Source organism: Centroberyx gerrardi, chromosome 5 (assembly GCF_048128805.1).
Source record: "Centroberyx gerrardi isolate f3 chromosome 5, fCenGer3.hap1.cur.20231027, whole genome shotgun sequence".
Classification (NCBI taxonomy): Eukaryota; Metazoa; Chordata; class Actinopteri; order Beryciformes; family Berycidae; genus Centroberyx; species Centroberyx gerrardi.
The window spans coordinates 18,317,164-18,342,598 of record NC_136001.1 but is presented as its reverse complement, the minus strand read 5'-3'; the positions used below and the strand labels follow the sequence as shown (position 1 = coordinate 18,342,598).

Below are 25,435 nucleotides of genomic sequence, written 5' to 3'. Positions count from 1 at the left end.
TGTGAAGCAGGCTAACACAGACCTCCTCCAGCATCATTCGTGCTGCTGACATCTCTCAGCGAGCGAGTAGAATCAGGGCCTATCCCTATCTTGACTTTAGGCATATTCTACATTATTGAGGTTTGGATAGGACTACGACAAACTATCTTCAGGGAAGCTAAAAAAAAAAATCACCTTAATTCCCTGTGTTAAGAAATCTGTAAGAGGGCATCACCTCTAGAGAAAGATGTTAGATCCGTCGTCCAGCGAGGAGGAATCTGATGGGATAGTGGAGGAGGAAAGCAAAGAGGCGATGGCACCCCAGGCCGGATCCCGAATCTCTCCAAGCAGGACCAGCGAGAGCTCGGGCGGACTTGCGCCCAGCAGCAGCCGCAGCAGCGCCCGTCCGACCAGCCCGAGCCCGTCGGCCGCCAGCGAGCAGGAGAAAGAGGATTTGGAGAAACTGCAGAGGGAGGAAGAAGAGCGTAAAAAGAAGCTGCAATTGTATGTTTTCGTGATGAGATGCGTCGCTTACCCATTCAATGCAAAACAACCCACAGATATGGCAAGGCGACAACAGAAGGTAAGGGCCCTCTGTGCAAAGGCATAATTAATAACCACATGCTGACGAAATGCCTCCTTTCATATCGCAGATGTTGTCATTGATGACCTACATAGGCTGAGCCAGAACACAGAAGGGTTTTGGCCACTAGGCCTATTCGATAGCGCGTGGATATAGCACAATCCCAATGAAACCACTGGTTGTTTTTTGACGCAAAATGTTGAAATCGTCGGTCCATAACATGAGCACATAAACGCGTTTCGAAGCTCTGGATAGTGAAAGGAAACATGGCACTGCAGAGCTGCAGACTGTGTGCTGTCTCTGTCCATCCACACACCAGCACATAAGTTAAATCAATCACAGAGCCCAGCAGTCCCATTCACTGAAAGGGCGTTCAAGAGACGGTGGATGGCCACTTAAAACAAGCCAGTGCCATTGTCCTTGTTGGCCTACATCTCACCGAAGTCCTGCCTTCCGTTAGCTAGGCAGCGGTATGGCTCTCTGCTCTTCCCTCCAGGCGGATGTACCCATTTCCAACCCGTTTGCGCCATCACTTATCCCGTCAATTCGGGCTCCCAAGGTGACTTTTAGGCACAGACCTCTTGGAGAGCGGGGCTTATGGCTCATGGAAGATCCCCTCTGCAGATGACAGTGAACCCCCTCACAGACAGTTTACAGTAAAATAATTGCACCACAATGTTGATAATGATGTCCACACTTTTCATTTTGCTACAGTTTTCATGGCCAGGTTTTTATATTAGGACATAAGGTGTACACCAGAATGATTTATAAGTTGCTCAAAGGGACAAGGCCCAGATCCTGTTTTCAGCTGTGATGCTCGATGTATGTTCAAAGCAATTTTGGGACATGTTGTCCTTACTGTCAAAGTCACCGTACAGGCCCAACTATCACTAAAGGGACATTTCAAATTGACGTTTTTTTTTTAAGGACATTGGCACTTGGTTATTGTCTCCATTTTGCGCTTTTACCCACTACTTTTATCCAGAGACAGGCTATCTCTTGCTCTTATTCCAAGGTCGAAATGTTCATTAGTTGTGATTAATGCATTAGGCTACACATGCAATAGCCTATAGCCTAACTAAAGTGGTCACCGCCTTTCGTATTGCATTATAATGCCCAAAACCCTGTTCACCACATGGCTGAATGTTACTTGTAGCTCTGTTCACAACACAGAAGTTGCACGGACCTGCAAACATTCATTCAATTCAGTGAATCTAATGCTGATCATTTACCACATACTGTGTATACTGTATATGCCTATAATGTGCGCCACACTAGAAATGTCTGTCCTGACTTTGTTGTAGTGTTCCTCACTATTGTTTTTGTTAAAACTGGACACAGATTTTGACTCAAGCAGAGTAGCCTTATGGTCTGAATTTTCTGCTGACTCATGCAAGTGTAGCCTACATGGAAAGCATCAACTGCAGTGATTCTATTTGTTTGTTTGTTTGTTTTCCCATCTCTGGTAGGTTACTTATAATGCATGCCCAGTAACACACATTCACATCTGATAGCTAAGGCAGCCACAGTCCTCTGTTGGTCACTGTAGGCTGCTGGAAGAGTTTCGGGTGAAGTGTCTTGTTCAAGGGCATGAAGAATAACAATCCTCATATTCACTTCACCTGTTCAGATTCTCACTGTCAGACCAGGCAATAGCTATCTCTATCTATCTATCTATCTATCTCTCTATCTACCTGTGTCTCTAGGTCTCTGTCTGTGTGTCCATCTGTCCGTCCGTCTGTCCGTCATATACAGTATCATATATAGTATATCTATATCTTTATATGTAATACTTGCTTGTCACAGTTCCAAATAGTCGGTCCAACAATTTGCTTGACTTTCATTTGGTCCAAATTCAGGTCAACTCATCACCAATAAAATCCCTTCTGTTAAACTATACACCTTGAGTTTTTACCACAATTCATTTGATTTGAATGATATATTATTGAACGACATAAATCACTTCATTCTAAATTGACAACTTTCTGGCAGTTATGTGTATTTATAGCATCATGGCAAGATTGATGTGCAGCGTTTTTTGTTTTTTTTCCATTTTCATTGAAACATTTCATTGTAGTCACCATTTTACAGCCATTTAATTATCTTACTGTCCTTTATGTCATTTGAAGAAAGGCTGCACTCTTTATCACAAAGTAAACGTTATTGAATAAAAAATATTCATCATCGGTCTAATGTATTGTTTGTAGATTCCTCCTCCCCATCAACTCCCCTTGAGTGTGGTAGAGCTGCACTCTTCAGAAACCCACAAATAGGAAATTCATCATAGGGGCGGCAACACAATCTAATATGTAGCCTATTGCATTTTGGTTGTTATAAATTAGTCACAGGAATATGATGAAGCCATTTCTGTAATGAAAAGGCTTAAAAGGCCTCTGTGAAGCATGTGGAGCAGCTCCATGATAATCCGTTATTAGAAGCTCTGGCACCCAAACAGCAGTGGTGGGCTATCACAGTGAAGCAGGCCCGGGCTGCAGAGTATGCAAGCTGAACTGCTGCTCCTTGAAATGCGTTGCTGTAACCTTGTGAAAGGTAACACAATAGGGCAATTACAGGCTGTCACTTCCTTTTGAGGGGCAGGGAAAATAATTTCTCAATCTCAGTCTGAAAGCTGCTTTCACTCCAGCAATGGGAGTAAGCAATAGTATTGTGAATGCTTCTGTCCAAAGTGCTATTTAGCATGGAGCATGTTTGGTTTAGGGGCGGCGCGGAGGCTCAGTGGTTTGCATTGCTGCCTCACAGCAAGAAGGACCAGGTTTGAGTCCCGGTCCTTTCTGTATGGAGTTTGCATGTTCTCCATTTGTGTGGGTTTCATCCCACTTTCCAAAGACATGCAAGTCATGTGGATTTGAGACTCTAAATTTGCCCATAGCTGTGAGTATGAGTGACTGTCTATCTGTGTTTGCCCCTGTGATGGATTGGTGACCTGCCTTCCGCCCAATGCATGCTGGGATAGGCTCCAGCCCCTTATGATCCTGAATAGGAATAAGTGGGTAAAGGGAATGCATGAATGTTTGCTTGAGTTCATGTAAGGGTAGCCACAAAGGAATCACTGTAAAAGTTCCTTAAGGTGTCATTTAAAAATAAACACCTTAATAACACATCAGATAAAAGAAACACATCCATCTGGAAACGGTACGTAAAGATTTTACTGGTGACGCATGTGTTCGTATGCGAGACAGATGGTCTTGGGATAGGAGGACTTAAAGTAATGGGACACTCCCTAAGCATATGTAGTAACTAAGTTATTGAGGTTATTGATAGACAAAGATTGTATTGGTGTAATTTTCCTGTAGGATAGGATCCTCTGTGTTTAATGGCAACGAGCAGCCTGGATTCTGTAAAGATGTAGTAAAGTACCTTATGTGCACAGAGGAATATAAGTGAAAGCATAATCTACAGGGCAAGGGTGTGCAATGCAAGTATGGATAATATAACATGAACAAATGAATTTAAAAAAATATATATATTATTTTTATATATATATAAAAATGTTAAGTAATTTTGAGGTAGAAAGTTAGAAAGAATCTTTAGTTAATAAATGGTGCTGGTCAGTAAAATTGGCAATGTAGAATCTTACAAGTGTAACATTTGCAAACTGTAACATTTTTTATTTAAAGTGGATTTGCATCATATGGCAGCCAATATTGCATCATTAAGATATGGGTAATCAAACTGTGTTAAAAAACTAAAAGTGAAAACAAACGTCTGATGAATCAATATGCTGATTTTTAAAGATCATACTGTATATCTCTGTATCAAGTAAGCTCTCAGGTCATGGTTCTTATCAATTTAAGAAACTCTAATGCCCTGAAGAGAATCTAACCCGATCAACCCATCTGCCTTTCGGTTTCCTTAATGGAGTGCCTCTTGGCTCAGGATTTTAGTGCTACAGTGCGCTATGGATACTCTGAGGGGCAGGAGATAGAGGGTTGTGCAGCCTGATGAATGTGAAGTAGACAGATGCAAATCAGTGGCAGATTGAGATATGGATGAAGTTAGCATTCTGCTGATTTAGTACTGAGCCTGGCAATTGATTATGGATGTCCCATTGTGAATTGCTCTTGCATGTCTGTCAGTGATATAGTGAACATGTGACAGTATTCTGAATTACAGCATATAGCCTAGTGTCAGACTGTGTTGTTACTTGTTACTCATAATAACCAAGGAATTCGTTTGGTTTCATGTTCTTATGTTGTAAACTTCAATTATAGCCTTGTAATGAAGGCACAAAGCAATTACAGTGAACTCTGACTTATTTTCAAAGATGTCATTCTGTATAGGCATGCCATACTGACTGGTGAATTAAGAGCAGCGCTAGTAGCGGCATGGGTGTCAACTCAGATTTTCCACCTCTAATTTATCATTTTTCTATTTGAAAGTGAAAAGACTGAGTCAAATGTTGAGAGGAGTAGCATACAGAGAAAGTATGAATTTAAGATTGGAATGAAATCAATGGTCAAGTCATTGAGTTGGAATGTGGAGGCGTATGGTGGATCAATTCAGACACTGGAAAGAGAGAAACAAAAGGAAGATTAAAGTAGCTCTTTGGCAGAGCTTAACTGGATGTTTGCATACGAGAGTACAGCACAGGAAAGGTCACAGATGGACATAATTATTAAATTTTTGTCAATATAAGTCAATATAGTTGTTCAATGGGATTATATGGCATTATTGTACTGTTGATGAAACAGATACTGGCAAGAGAGTAGATGACAGAAGTAGAAACGATCATTTTAAACTAAGATGTAAGGATGCCAGGAGGAGAGTGAGGGTTGCTGAGTGTCAGGGATTCATACAGATAACGGTTAGTCTGAATCTAAGTTTTCATTGAAGTTTGCATTTAGATTGATGTACTTAAGGACAATACAAATCACTGAAATCATGCACAGATGATAGAAAACAACGATTGGAAAATTTCAATATAATGAGAATAATGCATTTTCATGTTTTTGAAGTAGAAATAAGAAAAATCACTGAGTTGATGGAAATAAAGATAAATAAAGTAGTGATAAAGGGCATGGTATGTATACAGTGTGTCACAAAGGATTTAAAAAAAGCAAAAAAAGTAGGAGTAGGAACAAGGGGTGAAGAAGGGAAATCGACATCACTGGAATCAATACGATTTTTGTGTACTACATGGATAAAAATAAAAAGGCAATGCACAGTTGCCGTACCTCTTATGTCATCATTGTCTGTAATGTCACTGTCCCCTACTTCTCCTCTCTTCCTTGGATAGAGGAAAGAAGTGGTTTTGCAAGATAATATTTGAGTGATGAATGGAGATACAGATAACTGAGATGGAATTGCCCTAGCTCATTAAGTTCATGAAGCACATGGTCATATGGACAAAAGAGGAGAGCAGTAAAAGGAGAAGGGCTCAAGTATGGCAATGAAATGATAATTGTGGAAGGGCTTTAACGTTGTGTTCTGCCTGAAGAAGGCATCCTTTGACAAAAAACAGAAGCTTCACAATCAGTGTCAAAGTCAAGCTTTGAACGACAGTGTTGAAAGATATCAGTCAGCCTTTGAAAGATGGTGCTGAAAGATGTCTTACATGTTAGTCGATCCCCTTGAGTAGCAGATGTTATAGCACGTTTTCTTTCTCCATTTTTATATAAAACACTGGTATCCAAGAATAAATGTGTTCATCAATGGTCAGGATATGAATGTTACATCAAAAAGGATGATTGACAAAGGCACCCAACTAAAAAGCAGCAGGCAACATACCGCTTTATATTTATTCTATACAACCACACAAGTCACATTAAAATTCACAAAGTAAACATCTCCATGCTACATGTAAATAATGAACAGGAAAGGCCAAGGTCTAATTTGTTTGAATACTAACAACTTCTTATTTTCCCATGGGGATGCTTTGAATGCAACTATCACAGTCAGGATCTAATTTATTTGCTTCGTGTATTTATATCATCCAGGAATGTGAATGTGATAGTTGTTACACAGACAGCATATGCTCACAAAAAGCAACAGAAATGCAAATATTAGACAACAGAGTTTTTCTGCAGTTGCAAATGTGCAGCACAGGATTTTAGGTTGCAAGGTAGCATCACATAAGGGATAATTCCTGTAAAGGGGGCAAGACATGTCTCGCACTGTGATCTGGCTTGTGAGTCTACCTAATTTTTCTCTTTGCCAACTGCTCTGTTTTATAACAAGGCCATATCAGGCAGCCATTATTTATATTAACACGGCGTACTGTACTTGGTTAGCTACAGAGAACTCTATGTGTCCTCGCAGAGCCTATTCAACCTTGTATCCGTCCACCTTCCAAAACAGACAACTCAATTAGAGCAGACAAATGGCAACCACCTACAGTTAGCATTCGTTCACTTAGCAGAGACCTTAATCCTGGTGCTCAGTGAGGTGAAAAACGCACACAAAACACAAAAAAGGCAGCTGTCCATTCTGGCTGAAGGAGGAAAGAGCTTAAGTAGTTAGTGTGTCCTCATACTGTATGCATGGATTGAGATAGATTAGTCTGCAGAGCTCTGTTGATTTATTGCTATATAAAAATATAATCCTTGCTCCCAGTGTTACACATTAGTCATACCCAGAAACAGTGAAAAAGAAAAGATAGTTTTCCTCATTTTGTGTCACTTGTACACTATATATTAATTGCTTATGATTTGTACCAGTGTTTTGTGGCAGCGGACATTAGAAGGAGACATTATTACCTTTAGTTAGCAATGCTACTGGAAATCAAAGGAGCTGAAATCACGTCTTTACAAAGTACATTTAAGTCCTTCTATCTAGTGACATCTGCTGTGAAACAGGAAACTATCTATGGAGCGCCATTGACCCCATTAGCATTGCTAATAACCTCTGCTTCCAGTCGTTGGTGAACCAAAACCATGGTGCAAAATCTGTTTTAGGACCGAAAGGATTTCCCCTTCATGATAAATCAGTGCAGTATTACAACTAAATTATTCTCACAATCATCGTAAGAACAGTATATCAGTTTATTGTGTGCATGTACAGTAGATGTAGTTAGTGTTTGCTAAGTATCTCATTTTGTGTAAATTTAATGTGATAAGCTGGGGGGACATTTGCTTTATTAATTTGGTTTAAAGGATAAGGCCGGTGTTTTTTAATGCATTGCTTACCGTCAACAAATCCTATGAAAATAACAAAATCAGCAATGATTTTGTTTTGCCAACAAGTCTCGTCCATGTAGCCGGTGCCCAATGAATCCATGTCCCAGCAGCCATAGAACTCCATTGTATTAAAAAAAACGATTAAAAACACGTCAAAAAGCCATGCCGTTGCTCTGGGCAACATATTTCATCATCACGATGCACCGGGCCGGCCGACTTTTTCCTCAAACAACTTAATAAGCCGGCTGTAAACACTTTGCGATCTCAGGAAAGTAGTTCCGTAGCACCGAAAATAGTTCCCGGCGTAATGAAGAATTTGTTCCCATTTGAATTTGATTTGGTAATAACTACAACAGCCTGACTTTTCGTGGTAACAGTTAGCGATTTTTAAAATTGAAACTATGTCTTTGTGAGCTGTATTTCAAGGTTTTTAGCTTACAATTGAAGCCAATGACTTCTGGGTTGACGGCTAAAAACGGTACGTGGGAAGTCAGAAAGTAACGGGAGTAGAGCAAACACATTGTTGATTTTGTTATTTTCATAGGATTTGTTGACGGTAAGCAATGCATTAAAAAACACCAGCCTTATCCTTTAAGGTAAAATTTGAAATTTTAACAATAAAAAGAGAAATATTAGATAAACATCCAAGTGATTCTGTACTTCAACTTTAGAAATTTAAAGTGACATTTCAATTTGGTAAACATGCATAACTCAATATTAGCTATGAATGTTAACCTCAGGCATCTGCCTCAACAATCAGTAGTCACCATATATAGATTTTTTGAGGAGTCTTATTGTTGGTAATTGCAAACAAGCAAAATTAAGTCACATCATTATGGATACCCTGGGCAGCATTACTGGTGGTGGGGTGTGCAAGAAGTCATACTGTATGTGCATATGTGTGCCCAAATGTTCTACCAAATGAAATATCACTTCACAGAGGACAGATTGGCTTTAGAGTGGGATAAGAAAAACACAAGAGTGAGACAGAGATTAGTAGGGGTGATTTATGAATGAATGCAGCCTTATCACAGTGGAGAGAGAATGAGCTATAGCAGGATCATTACTGCAGTCCTCTGTTGAACCACTCCTATCTTCCTCTCATTCTCTTACTCTCACTGAGGCATAATGGGACACAAACAGCAATGTAGAGCAGCCACGGGGCTGTATGTCAGGTAGACAGTCACTCTAAGCCTCTTTCCTGTCTTATCATGGGTGCCACATCTTCCTGTGCCACCCCTTTTAAACAGAGCCATTACACTGCTCACCTCCCGTTAAACACCCAACCTCAATCTGTCTGTGACCTTCCATCTTCCTCAGGGGAGGAAACTGTGCTCAAAATCTCTGCTTTGATCACTATCACTGACTTAAAATGACATCCAAAAGCAGATAGACAGTCTGTGACTATGTGGAGGGAGCACTGCACTCCATACAATAATAAACTAATACAAAATAATCATACTCACACCATATGGAAAATATAGCAAGAGGCTGCAGTACAAAAACAAGACTGATTGAACAGGCGAATGGTGCATGAAGCACTTTTTTCATGCCTTTTCTTGTTTAGTCATTCACACTAAATAAATAAAAAATGGATGCATCTAGGTCATAACTGTCCCAACGTCATCACTATGAAACTTGCTTTGATTTTCAAGACCTAAGCCTTGAATATCCCCATGAACCTCGTGACCCCTGACACCTCTAAATCTCTCACTTTCTTGTCATCTCTAGTTGTGTAAAATGATGTTGTCATTCATAATCTTACAAACTGCTTATCCTCCTTAAAACATGTTGCTGAATAATCTTTGAAGTAATGACTATTTTTCAAAAAGTCTGACTAATGTAATCCGTGTGATCTATTTTTACTGCAACTTGAACCATTTCATATTGATTTAACTCAAGCCTTGTTGCACATCAAACAAGACTGGCAGATTGGCACCAAGAGAAAATTATATTTGAGATAGACAATCAGCTTTAAAAGTAGAGAGGGAGAGAGAGAGAGAGAGAGAGAGAGAGAGAGAGAGAGAGAGAGAGAGAGAGAGAGAGACACTGAATTGACTTAGAAAGAAGGAAAGAGAAAGAGGTGATTTGTGACTGGAGGGTGGCAGGAAAGGATAGAATAGGATTTATGTCTTAGCTTCTTGATGAGAGTAATGCAGCAGCATTAGACAGAGGTGCCAATGCAAAGTCAGCTTTGTGTAGCATTATAGTATTGCAGTGGGTACTCTTTTCTGTTTTGAGCCAAAACTAAGTGCTCTCACACAAAAAAATAGGGGCAGGAGGAGATAAATGCAAACACACAAAATTTAAAGAAATGCTATTCTGCATCTCATAAAATCAAACAAGATAACTTATCCCAAACAACCAAATTACAACTTGACAATTCTTCTTGTTAGCATTAAAGTTCTTAAAGATTATTTGGCTAATCTTCTCTTTCACTTTTTCAAGAAAACTGTCTGACTGTCACAAATGTATTCATTTTTTGGTATTAGACATATTCAACTGTGTACTGCAGACATATGGTGGAAATAAATAAAACAAAATGCTGCCCATCAAAATGATTCAATGAATGAAAATGATAAAAAAAAAAAAGGAATACATTGGTAATTATGATAATAGTGAATTGCAATTGAATTGTGAGATCCTTGCAAATTCCCACTTCCCAATTACTAATCTTTAGAAGAGTCTCAACATCACAGAATATAGCCAAATTTCAGCTGAAGACTTCCATGGTTCCGGTTCACTGCTACTGCTGGATGATGACTACTCAAAATTGTGTCCGTTGTGTAACATGAAAGTTAGCGTGGAAGTCTAACTCATCGTGGACTTGTTGAGTAGGGGCATATTTTCTACTCGGTGACTGAAGGAGCATTGTGAGGAACCAGCTGAGACTCGCTCTGTGGGTGCTGCCAGTGAGTTGGTGGTGAGATAACAGAGGGCTGTTAAAGGAGGGGCTTGGGTGGTTATGAACACAGTGTTCTCCTCCATACAGCACTCCCTTAGCACCTGAATATGACAGCAGCCTGCAGACTGGGTATATAGGGCCGGGGTGCCCTATTTTATCCCTGTTGGCTGCGTATCAGGCTCTGTCTGTAGAGTATACACCTGGCTGTTTACTAACCCAGTGGAGTAATATTTACTCAGACAACGCTGTGTTTGTGTGTCGTAGAACAAATCTATGTAAGCGTGTCTGGTTGGGGATAATAGTTTGTGCATCTCTCTTTGTATAATTGTAGGTTTCTGACCACAGCCAGTACATGGTGTTGGTGCGGTGTGTTTGCTTAAGCCTGTTATTGGTATATTTTGTGCAGCTGTCATGCAGCACTTGCTCCCATATTTGTGTTTGCTGTTTACTCAGATGTGGACTGGTGGTGTCATCTGCAACATGACTGAAATGTGCTTTGTCTGGCTAGAGGATGCACTGAGATCATGTTTACTGAAAACCAACAGCAGTATTGCGAACAGTTCTTCCTGAGCACAACAGATTTATACACAATGAGAACATTTAGCTTGCACAATATCCTTTCATCCCTTTGTATAGTTGACCTGTATATTATTGCTGTTTATTTGCGGAATAAAGTTTACCCACCTTTTTAGGCTGACATAAATCTTGATAAGGTAGCCTATACATCATACATCATCATGGATAAATAAAGTATTTATCATAACAACGTGTTGTAGTTTAATAAAGGAAATAATAAAGTATAAGAATGACTTAATCAATGATCTGCAGAGGAGAGTAGCACCTTTTCTGCACACAAAATGACAATAAGCTGACTCAAAAACAAAGACTTGCCCAAATCCCCCAATTTGATTAATGCAATTGGTGAAATAAACAACTATCACCATTCTGAATGACTTTAAGTTTTATATATTTCATATACTGTGGCTGCTCTATGAACACCGGGCAAAGTAGTAAATAGTAACTAGACAAATCTTATAAGCTATTTTTAAAACAGCCGTCTCATTCATTCATTTCGATCTCAGTCCCCTGACATGAGCAAAGCTGCACATTTTATTTGCAGCCATTTAATTTTGGAAAACACCTTCATTTAGCTTCCCTTTTCAAGGTTATGTAACTTCTGGAGGAAGCTTGAGAGTGAGTCAGCCCAGCAGAGGCTTTATTGCATGGAGCGACGCTAGCTATACTGCATTCAATTAGCTAATTACTCCAGTCATCACAGCACTGCTAAGAGGAGAAGGACTACTGTAGATGAGTTGAATATCTCCTGTCACAAGGCATGCTGGTGAAATTTCAAAGAGATGAAACATAAGGTTCTTGGGATATAGCCATTGTGAATTACAGGCGTTATGTAACCTGCTGTAATACTGACTGTGTTCTCCTTTCTCTGAAAACATATGGATACACAATAAATGCACACCTCCATACTTGTATTCACACAGATGCCTACGCATACACGCACGCACACACACACACACACACACACACACACACATAGGAGCTGCTCTTCTGAAGCCCATTAATCACAAGTAAACTGTAAATGTGGTCTGTCTCCTTAACTCTCACCCCTCTTTCCCTCCCTCATTGTAAATACTGGATGATTGTTTTTTTTTGTTTGTTTTGTTTTTTCAATGATGTAGGCTATACATGCTTTCATACATGCAAATTTACAGATCTACCAGTCCCATAACTACCAATACTATTGTAAAAAAAAAAAAAAAAAAAAAAAAAACGCAAACAGCATTATTCACATTATTGGTATTAGCATTAGATAGTGATGGTGTTAAGGAAAGATCATATGGATGTATGAATATCCTATAAAATAAATATTATTTTTTCCATCTAGTCTTAGTTTTAGTTTTATTTGTTTTAGTTTCATAAAACCATGTAGTCACATGTTAGGAAGGCGTTTTTGGGCCTCGACCTCTGTGATAACACAATGCAACTGTCACACATCATACATGACCAGATTTCTGAACAGCATCAGAGGTCTGTTGAAGGCCATTTGGATAATTGTAACTATTGACACATAATCTTAGAATATCATTGCCTATTTATGCCTACTTAAATATGCGCAGTTCAGTGTGTACAACTGTCTTCACAGGCTTAAGTATAATTATGCTGAACATTAATTTTCCTTCTCATTCAATGATAAATAATAGTAAAGCTATCCAATCTTCTCTGTCATAGCTGTAGTCTGTGTGACAGACACTCAAAGAAGATGTGAAAATCCCTCATCTTAGAAATTGTTTGGTACCAGATTTGTGCAAATTGTCCCTGCATTTCACTCAAAGAAACAATGGTGGCAGATACCAAACATGGTTCACCAGAGTAGTTACAGAAAAATCGCTTTTTTGGTTCCCTGAAGAACCATTGAAGGCAATAGATACATTTTAAAGCTTTAAAAAAACATTCTTATATGTGCCCTGGGGAGGCTAAATAGGCTACTATGCAATTGCTGTAGTGCCTCAGTGGGCTAAGGTCCAGACCATGTATTTGGTGATTCTGTAGGTTCAAAGTAGGGCTGCACAATTAATCGTATTAAAATCACGATCTCGATTCATACCTCTCATTCCTAAATGACAACGATTCTGCCGCATGCTCATTAGGGACATCCGTTGCATCAAACTAAGCGCTCCTAACAAGTGACAACGCTGCGTTTCACCATGTGACGAAATGCACACATGCAGAGCTGGGCGGGCAGAAACCAGCAGAAAGGAAAACAACTCCAGAGACATTAGACACACACGGGAAAACACTTGTTCAGAGGTTGTGTTCTAAATAAGAGAAGAAGAGAGATGTAAGTTGATTGTTTTTATGATAAGTGTTGGATTCATCAAGCATTTGCTATTTTGTCTGTTAAAAGAACAAGCGCATATCTTTGACAGGCCGACAGCGCGTGTGTTGAGCTCAATTCAATTCAATGCATAGAGAGCCTAAGTGCCTCCCGTTCCGGTGGACCACCATGGGACCTTATTTCAGAAAAAATATGTACGGTAGTCAACGGCGAGAGACAAATAATTGTTTGATGCCGTTTGAATTGTGCCATGAATTACACATATGATGTTTTGTCAATTTAAAAGATAATTTTGCAAGTCAAGAAAGTCGCAGTTTGTCGTAAAACTGTTGAAGTATAAGACTGTGAAAATACGTAATTATAAAGACTACACACCCAAAAGTCGCGTAAGTGACGTCATAACTTTCTCTCTCCACAAGCGACCCAGAGCCGCTGAAGCTAAGTCCCTCTCAGATAGCAGGAGTATTATACACAACCTGGAAGGTAGACAGTAAGAACGGATTTAAACTGGTTTAGGATGGTTTTAGTACAGTGGGGGCTAACGTTAACGTTGCCTGTGTGTTTCGTATGTTTCGTTCCATGTTGGTGTTGGTGACGTATATTGTGCGAGACGAGAGATGTAGTTCACTGAGCGGTTTCACACAAAACTAAACGTTACTTTACTGTTTTACGACAAACTGCGACTTTCTTGACTTGCAAAATTATCTTTTAAATTGACAAAACATCATATGTGTAATTCATGGCACAATTCAAACAGGATCAAATAATTATTTGTCTCTACATATTTTTTCCAAAATAAGGTCCCATGGGGGACAATGGAAGGGGAGGGACTTAGGCTCTCTATTGCCACACGGTTATCAATTAAACTATCCACTAACGTTACTTATATACCCCAAGATAATGATGCTACCTACCGTTAACGTTTGTAGGGCAGCAGATTACGAGCCATCAGGTTACTGTTAGTGATGCGCGGGTCAGGTTTTTTTCAACCCGCGACCGCCCGATCCGACACATGTATCTGAACCCGCCGACCCATTTTCATACACATAAAACAATGAACCGAAACCGATCCGCAACCCGAAAAAAAGATTCAGGAAGCAGGTAATTTTCCAAAGACTCGTCTAAGTAAGGCTATACTTAATGCTACACTGTGCAGGGTGCACATTGTAATGTATTGATGGCGGGATAAACCAGCTGGAGATTGGAGAAGTTTATACCGTTAATTAAATTTAAATTTCATTGGAATTTAGTCTATAATTACATTGTGTGTGTACTGTGTGTAGCCCAGTTGACCCGCGAAGTTGATGTGACAGTCCCATTACAGTCATTATCATATTTTTTGTTGTTTCTGTCTGTATCAGGCAAGAGTGCAGTAAAAATTTATATTAAAAATATACATTTTTCTTTTTTTGTGAAAGATTCTGTACAGATCCTAAAATGTTTCCACAAGGAACCAAAATCATACAAACATATTTTCTTTGTAGAGTCTTGTACATAACTTGTTTTGTCCCTCCTTAACATCAAAATTAAAACAAATGTCAGCCACATAGACTATAGCAAACTGTAAACTCTTATCCATATAACTATAATGAAGTTACTGTACATCAGGCCTGTGCAATGTGCATACCTCCCCTGTTGACATGTGGGGGGTGATTAATGTCACTGCCCACTTTATTGTGTGTCAATGAATCACTGTGTTACACTGCAATCTTGATAAGAGCCAGAGAGCGAGAATCAATAGCAGCAAAGCAGAAAAGCACATCTTGAGGGTCTGGCAATACTGATGAATATGGAGGCCTTTTCTCTAATCCATCAATGTTTACCAATCAGCAGAATTCCCCAGTTAGTGATGGTCAAGACGGACGTGAAATGAAGCGCTTGTAATATGGAAAGTCAGAAATATCTTATGCCATTGAGCAGTTTTTTGGTGAACAACTGTCCCCTTTTTTTGTCTGGTGTACTGCTGTGTACTTTAGATTTGCTGTCAGTGTCAACTCTCCAAACAAACACAAACAGATATGCAGGCACAGACACAGACACACACACACACACACACACACACACACACACACACACACACACACACAGTTTGCAGTGTACTGTAGTGTCACATAAAGTCAGATCGGCCAAGACAAACTGTCAGCATAAGCAAAAGTATTATTAGCTTTGACCTTTCATGGTAAAGGCTTGAAGAAAAAACAAATGTATTTTGCCAGTGTTCGGATGACTGCCACCACCCATCTTCTATATATTGTAATATCTTTAGGATTCTCCTTTGGGTAATCATGGAAAGGGGAAGACAAGGTTATCATAGCTGCAGCTTAGCTCAAAGAAGGGAAGGATTAGGTTAAATGTTGGCTATCCATCAGGCATCTGGCTGTAGTATTAATTTTGTTCAAAGAAACTGAATTGCCTCCTCCAGTCTTCTTGTAAAGACAGTTTTTAGTGTGAAAGTGCCACATGCTTTCCCACTCTCCACCTGTAATCCAATTCTCTATACAGCATAACCATATTTACTTCAGTGCAATCCAAATAATGAAACTGAGGTTATCTGCAACCTCAGGTCCGGACTGGTGGCACATGTGCCAGCTTTGCCTTTTAAAGATTTTGGTCAGCTTGATTCAAATCTGTTTTTCCTCTCTAGTTAAAAGCCCCGGGGCTCTTCAACCCACACCTTCTCGAGCCATATACCTACATCAATATATTGCATATTTACAATACTGCTTTTTTATGTTTTGGTTTCTCATTCCCTGATTGTCCATTGATTGCAGCTCTTGTCTCTTCTTGAAAATGTTTCCACCCAGTGGCTCTGGATTGTTTGCTCACTTATTCTCTTTTTTAAATTAAAACCATGACAGTAGATGACACTGCTAATTAGAAAATAAGATTTCAGAATTTAATTAAGAGACCTGTTCTTACGTGTAAAAAGCATGAAACAGGAGTCTCATAAATCAATGTGACCCAGTACATTGTATAACCTTGTGTGTTAATTTGAACCGCAATATTCATTATGCCAAGCACCAGTTTAAGCAAAGTGTGATGTGTTTATCCTCTTCTCAGTAGACAGACACCCTCACTTTCAGAATGGGACAAGCAGCCAAGGACGAGTGTGTCGACTTCAGCCTCCAAGTGTCTCCGTAGACCAGACTGATTTGCATACTGGTGTTAAGATTAAAATTTTTTGCCTCGGGATGTTCCTTGAACACCGGGGTCTATTAAAACATAGCAGGGAGAGTCAACACATTTTCTTTAATCTCTCATCTATAAGCAATAAGATGAATAAACTTGAAACCTGAAGCAGAAGCAGAAGTATTGATCCGTGATGTGTTTTCTGTGCTGGTTTGACTCTTGTATGTTTGGACCACATACTGTACTGGCTGAAATAGGAGAGGCTCCTTGGTGAAATGATTTATGGGACATTGAGTTTGTGCTTGTATTCCTTTCCGTGGACAATAATGGGGAGATCATCTCATTATAAACCTCTGGGTGTGTGTGTGTGTGTGTGTGTGTGTGTGTGTGTATATATATAAAAGCGTATATGCCTGTGCGCACTTTTGCAAATCTTTCTTATTGGGCAGAGCTTTTGCACTGTTACCTCGGCTTTCATAAAGAAATATATTTTAGACGATTATCCAACACATTTTCTGAACACTAGTGAGAGGGGGGAGCAGTAAGATGGACACACAGATGGTGTTGAGATTGCCTCACAGGCACATGATATGTGGTACTTTTCCATCTCACTCCTACACCAAAGTCTGTCACTTGAAACGCTCGGATGAACGCACACAGACACAGACTTTAACAGCAGGTCCTTGTCCTACGTTCATATACACAACAGCCATAATAATTATGAACTGTATGGATGAAGGCAGTTAGCAGAGGGAGATGGTCAGTCTGTGGGCTGTTGGGTCACCGATTGTACAGTAATATCGTGAGTGAATATCAATCAAAGGACTTCCATCTAGACCTGTGTGAAAACACAGAGAACCTGAAACACCGTTACAGCGCTGAAACAGAAACTGAAAAGAATATATTACACATGTACAGCACAGACTTTGACTTTTAATATTTTAATAAAAGATAGGTTTTTGAGTGCTTGCAGAAGATCAAGTGTAAAATATTCATCAAAATCCTTACCAGATGAAATGAAAAGGACAAACTTTTCAATGCTTTTAATGTATAGCAGATTTCTTTAGTCTGTGACATTGTGCGTAACAGATGCAGAATAAATAAATGGCCAATGTATAAAACACAGAACTTACCTGTCAGAACTGTGACATTTTACCTCTAAGTTCACCATTCATTGTTTGGAAGCATTTGTTTTTATTTTTGAAGGTAATTTGTTGTTTGCATTGACGTGTTTTTTTCCGCGCTCTGGCTGTAGCATTGAGGTGTCCTCTGTGTGCCCTTGCTTCCCCAGATAACCAAGCAGCAGCTTCAGCAGACCAAGGATCGCTTCCAGGCCTTCCTCAACGGAGACACACAAATTGTGGCTGATGAGGCATTCATCAACGCTGTGCAGAGCTACTATGAGGTAACACCCTATCTGCATCTCCCATACCCCTTCCCTCAAAATCCCAGCCAGAGCCACTTATCACTCCAAGTACAAGAAATGGATGCTCTGCTTTCAGATTAGTCACTGAATGTGTTGGGCTGTCTCTGCACACACACGTCATACGTGCGTACATTCGTGTCGATTATAGATATGTAAATGTGATGCTGGATATTCATAATCTATTCATATCGCTAGCAATTTTGTGACATGCAATAGATTTGACACCAAGCCTGATCAGCTGTCATTTTGTGAAGTATCTTAAATAGAATATTGACATGTTATGAGCGATGTGTCTATAACATATGTCTAAGCAACTAAGTCACTTTTTGTTTGTAATTGCAGCTTCAGTTGATACGGGTGAAAAAGCCACTATGTTTCTCAGAATGCTTGCGTTCAGACTACAAAGTGATAAAATGGTGGCTGAAGCTATTCACTACACAGATTATGAGTCATGGCGTGTGGTTGACACAGCCTTTCTAACCTCACGATTCAATCCACAGTTGAAAAAGCCATCATTACTGTGCATGCAGCACAATGTGTATGGCAATTATTGGCAATTATTGTTTTAAAGGCCAAATCCATAATAGAAAAATAAACAAAAAGGTATGCCTATTATAAAAAACAAAACAAAACAAAAAAAGACAACAAAAAAAACAGAGGATGGGACTGGAGCCATCAATACATCCTTAAATTGATCGCATGACAGCTAACCATGAGGTTTAAGGCTTGTTTTGTTTTGTTTACTTTTGTAATGCTTTTTTGTGAATAGACAATAATTTTTATGTTAGTTATGAAGGTGATTAAGATTTCCAAACCAAAATGTGGGCTTTAAAACTAATAATTCCATGTCTTGACAACAAAAACAAAGCCAATAGCCAAAGTCAATCAGTGAGGAAATTAGCTCCTTTTTCTCCATTTAAACAAAGTGGCACCCTCATTGAAACGCTGATGGCCTCTATTATTATCCAAATTATGGGTGATCACAGGTTACTTTGTGTTCTGTCTTTGGTAAAAATGTTCCTAAATGGTAGTCTGGTCTCTGAACCACAAACAGTTCTCCAGGCAAGAACACAGTGATTGACTTCGGCATCTTAGTTATTTATTTCAATCTGCAGATATTTGTTCTTTGCTGATAGAACAAGCACAACATGACAAGGGTAAAATAACACTGTAATGTTTTAGTACTGTGGTCGCTGGTCTTTAGCCATGGTGGAAACCAAGGACACAATGTGACTGTCAGAGTGACAGAGCAGTCAGCTCTGATGGAAACTTTGTCCGACGCTGTGACAATAGCCTTGTCTGCCTCTGTCTCCATTAGTCTGTCATTATGGGGAGAAAGAGTGTGACCCTGGCCTTGTTGCAGACCTAGCCTTCCATTTCTCTCATCGCTCCAGTCCTTCAATTCAAAATTAACAGCTAATGGCTTCATCCAGTGACTCTGCACACAGTGGCTCTACTTCTCACAAACACACAAAGGCCAGGTCTATACCAAACAGTACAATTTCAAAGTAATGGGTAATGCACTCAGTAATGCACACTGCTCTACACCTCAAGTGGGATTTCTTTTCCAGTGAAATGTTGTGATCATATACTGCAATTTAGTGATTGTACAACTCCTGTATAATACAAAGAGTGAATATGAATCTGCTCAGAAGTCTTGAGCATCTTAATGAATCCACATTAGCCACCATTTTATTCTTCAACATTTCAAATGACACATGCTGCCTGTTTTTAATAGTACTCTTGTACTGTATATCACTAGCATCAGTAAATTGCAATCATTGCTCTCAGCCAGTGCACCCAACCAATTAGTGACATTGATCTCTCACAATACAGGTGTTCTTAAAGAGTGACCGTGTGGCTAAAATGGTCCAGAGTGGAGGCTTCTCAGCCAATGATTGCAGGGAAGTGTTCAAGAGGCACATCGAGAAGCGTGTGCGCAGCCTTCCAGAGATTGACGGCCTGAGCAAGGAGACAGTGCTCAGCTCCTGGATGGCCAAGTTTGACACTATCTACCGCGGTGATGAGGATCCACGCAAGGCGCAGCAACGTATGACTGCCAGTGCGGCCTCCGAGCTTATTCTCAGCAAGGACCAGCTGTACGAGATGTTCCAGAATATCCTCGGCATCAAGAAGTTTGAGCACCAACTGCTTTACCAAGCCTGTCAGGTAAGTTTTACTTTAGAAGTCTTATTGTTAGGTATCTGAATCAAACTACAATAAGCCATTAGAGGAATGCACATAAAGTTGCAAGAATAACAATCAAATAATGTCAAAATAAGCCAAAAATGTGATTTTCAAATATACTAAAATAATTACGTCTGTAGCATTTCATCTAGTTTATAATGAGTTTAGTGTAGGTCTACTTCACTTGATATTCATCGAATGTGTTGTCATCTTATTAGTTGAATGCAATATTAGTTGCAGTGTTGAATGAACACAGAATAGAAGATATGCGATATATTTCTCCCAATATCAAGCCAACAATGCTACATGGGGAGATATGTTAAGATTGCAGGAGGATAATGGTGGACACTGTGCTGCTTGTGTCATACATACCGGTAACTCTCCCTCCTAGCTGTCTTTACTGCTTTACTGCTCTCTGTGGGAATGCTGAAAGCAGCACTAATGTATTCTTACTTCAGGAGCTTGATTAAAAGTCTCATCACGGCAGCATTTGGAGCAGGGCTCACACACATCTACATTTCCTCATCATTTAATGCATCAAAAAAAATATACCACTTCATTTGATTTAGATCTAATGCCACATGCCTCTTGGAAGCCAATTAATTCTTGAAATGGCTTCATTTCTGTGGAGAAGGTATCATCTTGCTTTCTATAGTCATCATTCATATATAAACCTGGACAGATGGTATGAGGTCTTCAAGTGCTGTTAAACAAATGGCATTATTCACTGTTGCTGAAATGCTTTGGTTGGTATAGATCAATATAGACTCCATTTTCCAGAGTGTTTATTAGTTAGATGCTTCTTATGCGGAGGTGAAATACATCTCCATAGTCTCCAAATCCTGTGTGCATTTTTCCTCCATAGCCTTTGAAGATGCTTAACCTAGTTTTATGTGCTGGCAGCAAAGCTGGTGGTGTAGGGTCAGAAATCTGCATGCTGAACATTGTGCCGTTTTCCTGAACAGATACTCACAGAAAAGGAACACTTGAACATTATCTTATCATAAACACATGTTTGCTGTCTTTTAGAAGAGCTGAATGTGTGTGTGTGTGTGTGTGTGTGTGTGTGTGTGTGTGTGTACAGCCTCACGATGGTGTTCTTGTATAAAGGGTAAATTGCGAGGGCATGGTTGTGATAGGGTCTGACTTGTTTCAATAGATGGATCATTTATATTGATTACAGACAAATATATCATATATCTACATGAATGTGAATGAATGCTACAGAATTTTTTGGGCCGTTCTTTACAGTCTCCTCTGTCATTTCATTTGCTGTCATAACAATTATGGACACAGCATGTACTAATGGTGACTCTGAGCCACTCCTCAGTAAGCAACCATGGCCGTATATTCCCCTCTACTAAATGATAGAATCCTCACTAAAAAGAAGATGAGGCAATCCAGTCAGGGTGGCTTAGGGCTGCTAGGGATTTGATGAAAGGTTTTCATGGATTGGCTGGGATTCAGAGGCCGTCATTTTTGCGCTGTTATCACTGGGGATTTACATTTTTTTTTGCAGTAACATCCAGAGAGCAGAAAGAAGCACTGGTCTATTTCTGTCCTATGCTGAAGTAAGAGCAGCCCCTGGAAGTGACTCACAGCCTGATTAAACTGGTATGGCCAGTGGCCTCACCAGCCAAACTCTGAGCATGCTCCGCTCCCTGATGGCTGCACAGTTCTGTAGCTGTGGTGACACCTTCCACACCTCTGGCCAAACAACTGTGTGAAAATGTGTTGGGTGTCTCTTCCCACATTGCACAGCAACAGTTGTAAACTGTTATAGGTTTTAAAGTATTTCATTTGATAATACTGTTTAATCTTGCACATTCTTGGTCTGTACCATTTTTCTACATTAATAGCACTTTTCATGTGGCTCCTTATTTCTCTGATTCAGAGTTGGCTGATTGAAGTCACAGCGGTGGAAATTTCTTCAGATAAAAAAACATATAAAAGATACACTGGAAAGTCTGTTTGTATTCAGATCTGTGTTTTATTCTGAGTTTGGGTGCTCTATAGTAGTTCAATAGAGGCTTTATTAGGCTTTTCATAAAGAGATTATGAATTATTGAAATGTATAAATGTTTTCTGTATTAGCTAAAAGAAAAGAACTATTGATTGCCTATTATGTGTGTGTGTATGTGTGTGTGTGTGTGTGTGTGTGTGTGTGTACATCTGTATATTGGGGAAATCATACCTCATGCGCACAATATCATAGAGTAGTTCTTAGGTCTGAGTTGTGATTGACTTATCGCAACTCTGAATGACAGCCTGCCACATGAATACATTTCTATTGTATTATATAATGTCATAATTGCAGCTTCCATATATGCCTGTCCGTCCTCGAGGTAGTGCTTCTCTTTGCTCTAGAGAGGAATACACATATGCTATTAGAGAAGGGTTGAATTAGATTGCCAATAGAAGACTCATACACCACCTGGAGTTTATTTAATGAAAACACAATCAGCCATAATTGGCAGAAATCAGTCAGGTAACAGCAAACACAGTGAGAGTGAATGTGCTGCTGCCTGTCTAGAGAGTAAACAGACAGTCAGCAGATGAGCAGCCATTCTACATCTCCCACAAACTTAAACCAAAATGCCTTTGCTATACGTACATTTGCTATAAGTACATTCTCTGAACAGTGCACATCAGACATAGCGTGATATTTACACTGATTACATTTTGTTAAAGCATTTCTGATGATCCCCTATGTTTCTATGGTATCATGTGTTTTGTTTGAGCTATGAAAGCCAAATAAAAAATTCAACCTTGATTCTTTTGGTGCTGAAATTGAGATTTTCCATCTTCCACTCTAGTCAAAGTGTAGGTTTTATCTGGTAAGCAGAGGAAACCTTGACATAGAGTTTACATTCACAATAGCCTGCAAAACCAACATGAAGTGCTTTTGTTGACATTGTATTCAGCTTTCATCTATTGTTCATACATGAATCACTCAGCGGCTGACAGTCTTGGTGCGTAGGAGTTCCTAGCACCATAGATAACTTAGACTAAAGCAGGCCAGGGAAATGAATTACTCAAACAACAAGAAATATTTTTTTCACATTTTTTGATATACTTTTTGCTTCCAGGTATTTCATTTGAGATTGATTCATTCGGATGAGCTAAACAAAAACGGTCCCACTTACGGTATAACCTGTGATAACCCTAAATGGTTCCATAGTTCACAAAAACTACCTCACTAAACTAGAATAAATTAGGGATATAAAATTGTATTGGTGGTAACACTGCTGACTGTTTGAAAAATCCTTCATTTCTCATGCTCAGGTGTTGTAATCATGAATATTTATCCACACGAATGAATTCTCACTCTGACTGAAATTATTCCCCAATCTCAAGTGGCTGCTGATTAAATTACCTAGGCCTGGGTATCAAAGTGACGCACAAGCACATCAGAATGAATCTTTCTCTCCCACAGAGCCAAGACTCATGGCCCGTAGGCCCCCTGATTGACAGGCCATACTCAAATCAGTGTTCCTTCTTACAGGCTTTGAAGGAGGCCCCGCCTTGGTCTCCTCTTTAATTTGTCTCGTCAGCAACTGTTAGTTGGGAAATGAAGCCTGAGCTCTTCCTGGTTTAGCCTGTAGCTGATATAATTGTGTAATGGAGCCACTTCACTGCACACAGGATCAGGAGAGGATGAAAGCTTTTGCTGTGCCCGCCCTGCCACCTCTAAGCTGAAAAAGCAGTGGTGCTGAAGCGCAGTGCAAAGCGTGACTGCACCGGCATGGTATGGAATCTGGACAGTGTTTATTATAGACTAGAAATAAAAAGGACATGTTTGTGCTTTATAGAGATGCCGCAGCTTTACTAGCCACAAGGGTTGTGAATGAGCACATCATGCCAATCTTCTAATTAGCATGCCTTGCATACGTGCTACACTCACACAAGAGAAGCTTTTTGTCACACTGGGCACACCAACACACACATCTACAAACACGTATGCAAACACACAATCAAACAGGCCTGCTCACTCACGGCAAGTCTAAATATAGACCAGCTGCTTCCACCTCTCCAGCCTGCCTGCCCAGTCTTCCTCCGCCAAACACAGGATGTCTCCTCCTGATCTGTGTGCTGTCTGCTGCTAATGTCCCATCCACCTGGGAATCTGTCATCAGCTGTGCTGTTAACTACCCGCCTGCTTCTGTTCCATCACCTTTAACCTGCTGTCAGCTTGGCTAACATTGAGGCAATGTCACCTTTATTTAGCTGCAGTGGTGCTGTCAGCTCCAGTAACATTGAGGGAAACTTACCTTTTAGCTGGGCTAGTGTTATATGAGAATGCCTGTCCACCTATATTGTGCTTGTGGGCCATTGACAACAGTGACCTTTAGGCCTGATAAAATTGGGGTGCTGTGGGGCTCAATAGGGGGTGGCTGTTACCTCACATAGACGCTGACCTCCAGCTCTAGTTCACCTTGCAGCCTGGACCATCGCTGCATCTCACTGCTGTCAAGGGAGAGATGGAGTAATTGAAGAAACTGGCCCCATCCCCCCTCACATTACATGCTTCAAAGTCACTCCTCTCATGTTAGCCATTTTGCAGATGAGCTGCAGTCTGCCCACAGTCACAACGCACAATATTATCTGGTACTGCTGTATTCAATTACAGTTATGAAATATGACTTTGAGGATTTTGCCGTCTTCAGAATTTTGTCGTACAAACAGATTTAGGCACTTTGTATTTTGGGGCGGGGGGAGAGAGACAGATGTGAGAGTAAAAATGCAGCGTCAGACAACGACAGGCCAAGCTGCTGGTTTTCCAGGCGTGGCACCGTGACAGTCCTTTTGGGATTGCACGAGTCAGAGGTCGCTGGCACAGCAGTCCAACAGCGCCCAGAGCTCCGAGCGCTTTGACAGGCAGCACCGGATAGCCAGCAGCAGGGGGAAAGGAGCTATCCAAGCACAGCTCGGGCAGCAGTGCAATCAGTATCAGTACGGCTCGCAATTATGGTTGTGGATAAATCTGATTTTCAGCTCCTGAACCTGAGAAATGATTTTTTTTTAATCCTGCTTGCGAGACTTCCTGCCACAGGAGGCTCGGCTCCGCTAAAGTGTCATTGTGTGGCAGAACAGTACTCAGTATTGCTGAGCTGCAAGTGCAGACATTCTGCTGCAGCTGGTGGCAAAGTCTGATTATGTGCTCTACTAAACAGGAACTCTGGGTTATGTAGCAGGGTGGCTGTTCAGTGGCCAGCACTGGAAACACACAATACTT

At 40.2% G+C, this 25,435-nt stretch overlaps 1 protein-coding gene across 12 annotated transcripts in view; it reads left to right on the top strand.

The window, feature by feature from the left end:
• Window positions 1–226: 226 nt before the first annotated feature.
• Window positions 227–25,435, top strand: part of cadpsb (Ca2+-dependent activator protein for secretion b) — a 64,664-nt gene continuing 39,455 nt past the window's right edge. For all 12 annotated transcript variants that reach the window (XM_071905506.2, XM_071905503.2, XM_071905504.2 and 9 more), the window contains exons 1-3: window positions 227–562; window positions 17,878–17,991; window positions 19,849–20,181. In XM_071905506.2, coding sequence (XP_071761607.1) covers window positions 227–562; window positions 17,878–17,991; window positions 19,849–20,181 — 783 coding nt within the window. The remainder of the gene's footprint in view (window positions 563–17,877; window positions 17,992–19,848; window positions 20,182–25,435) is intronic.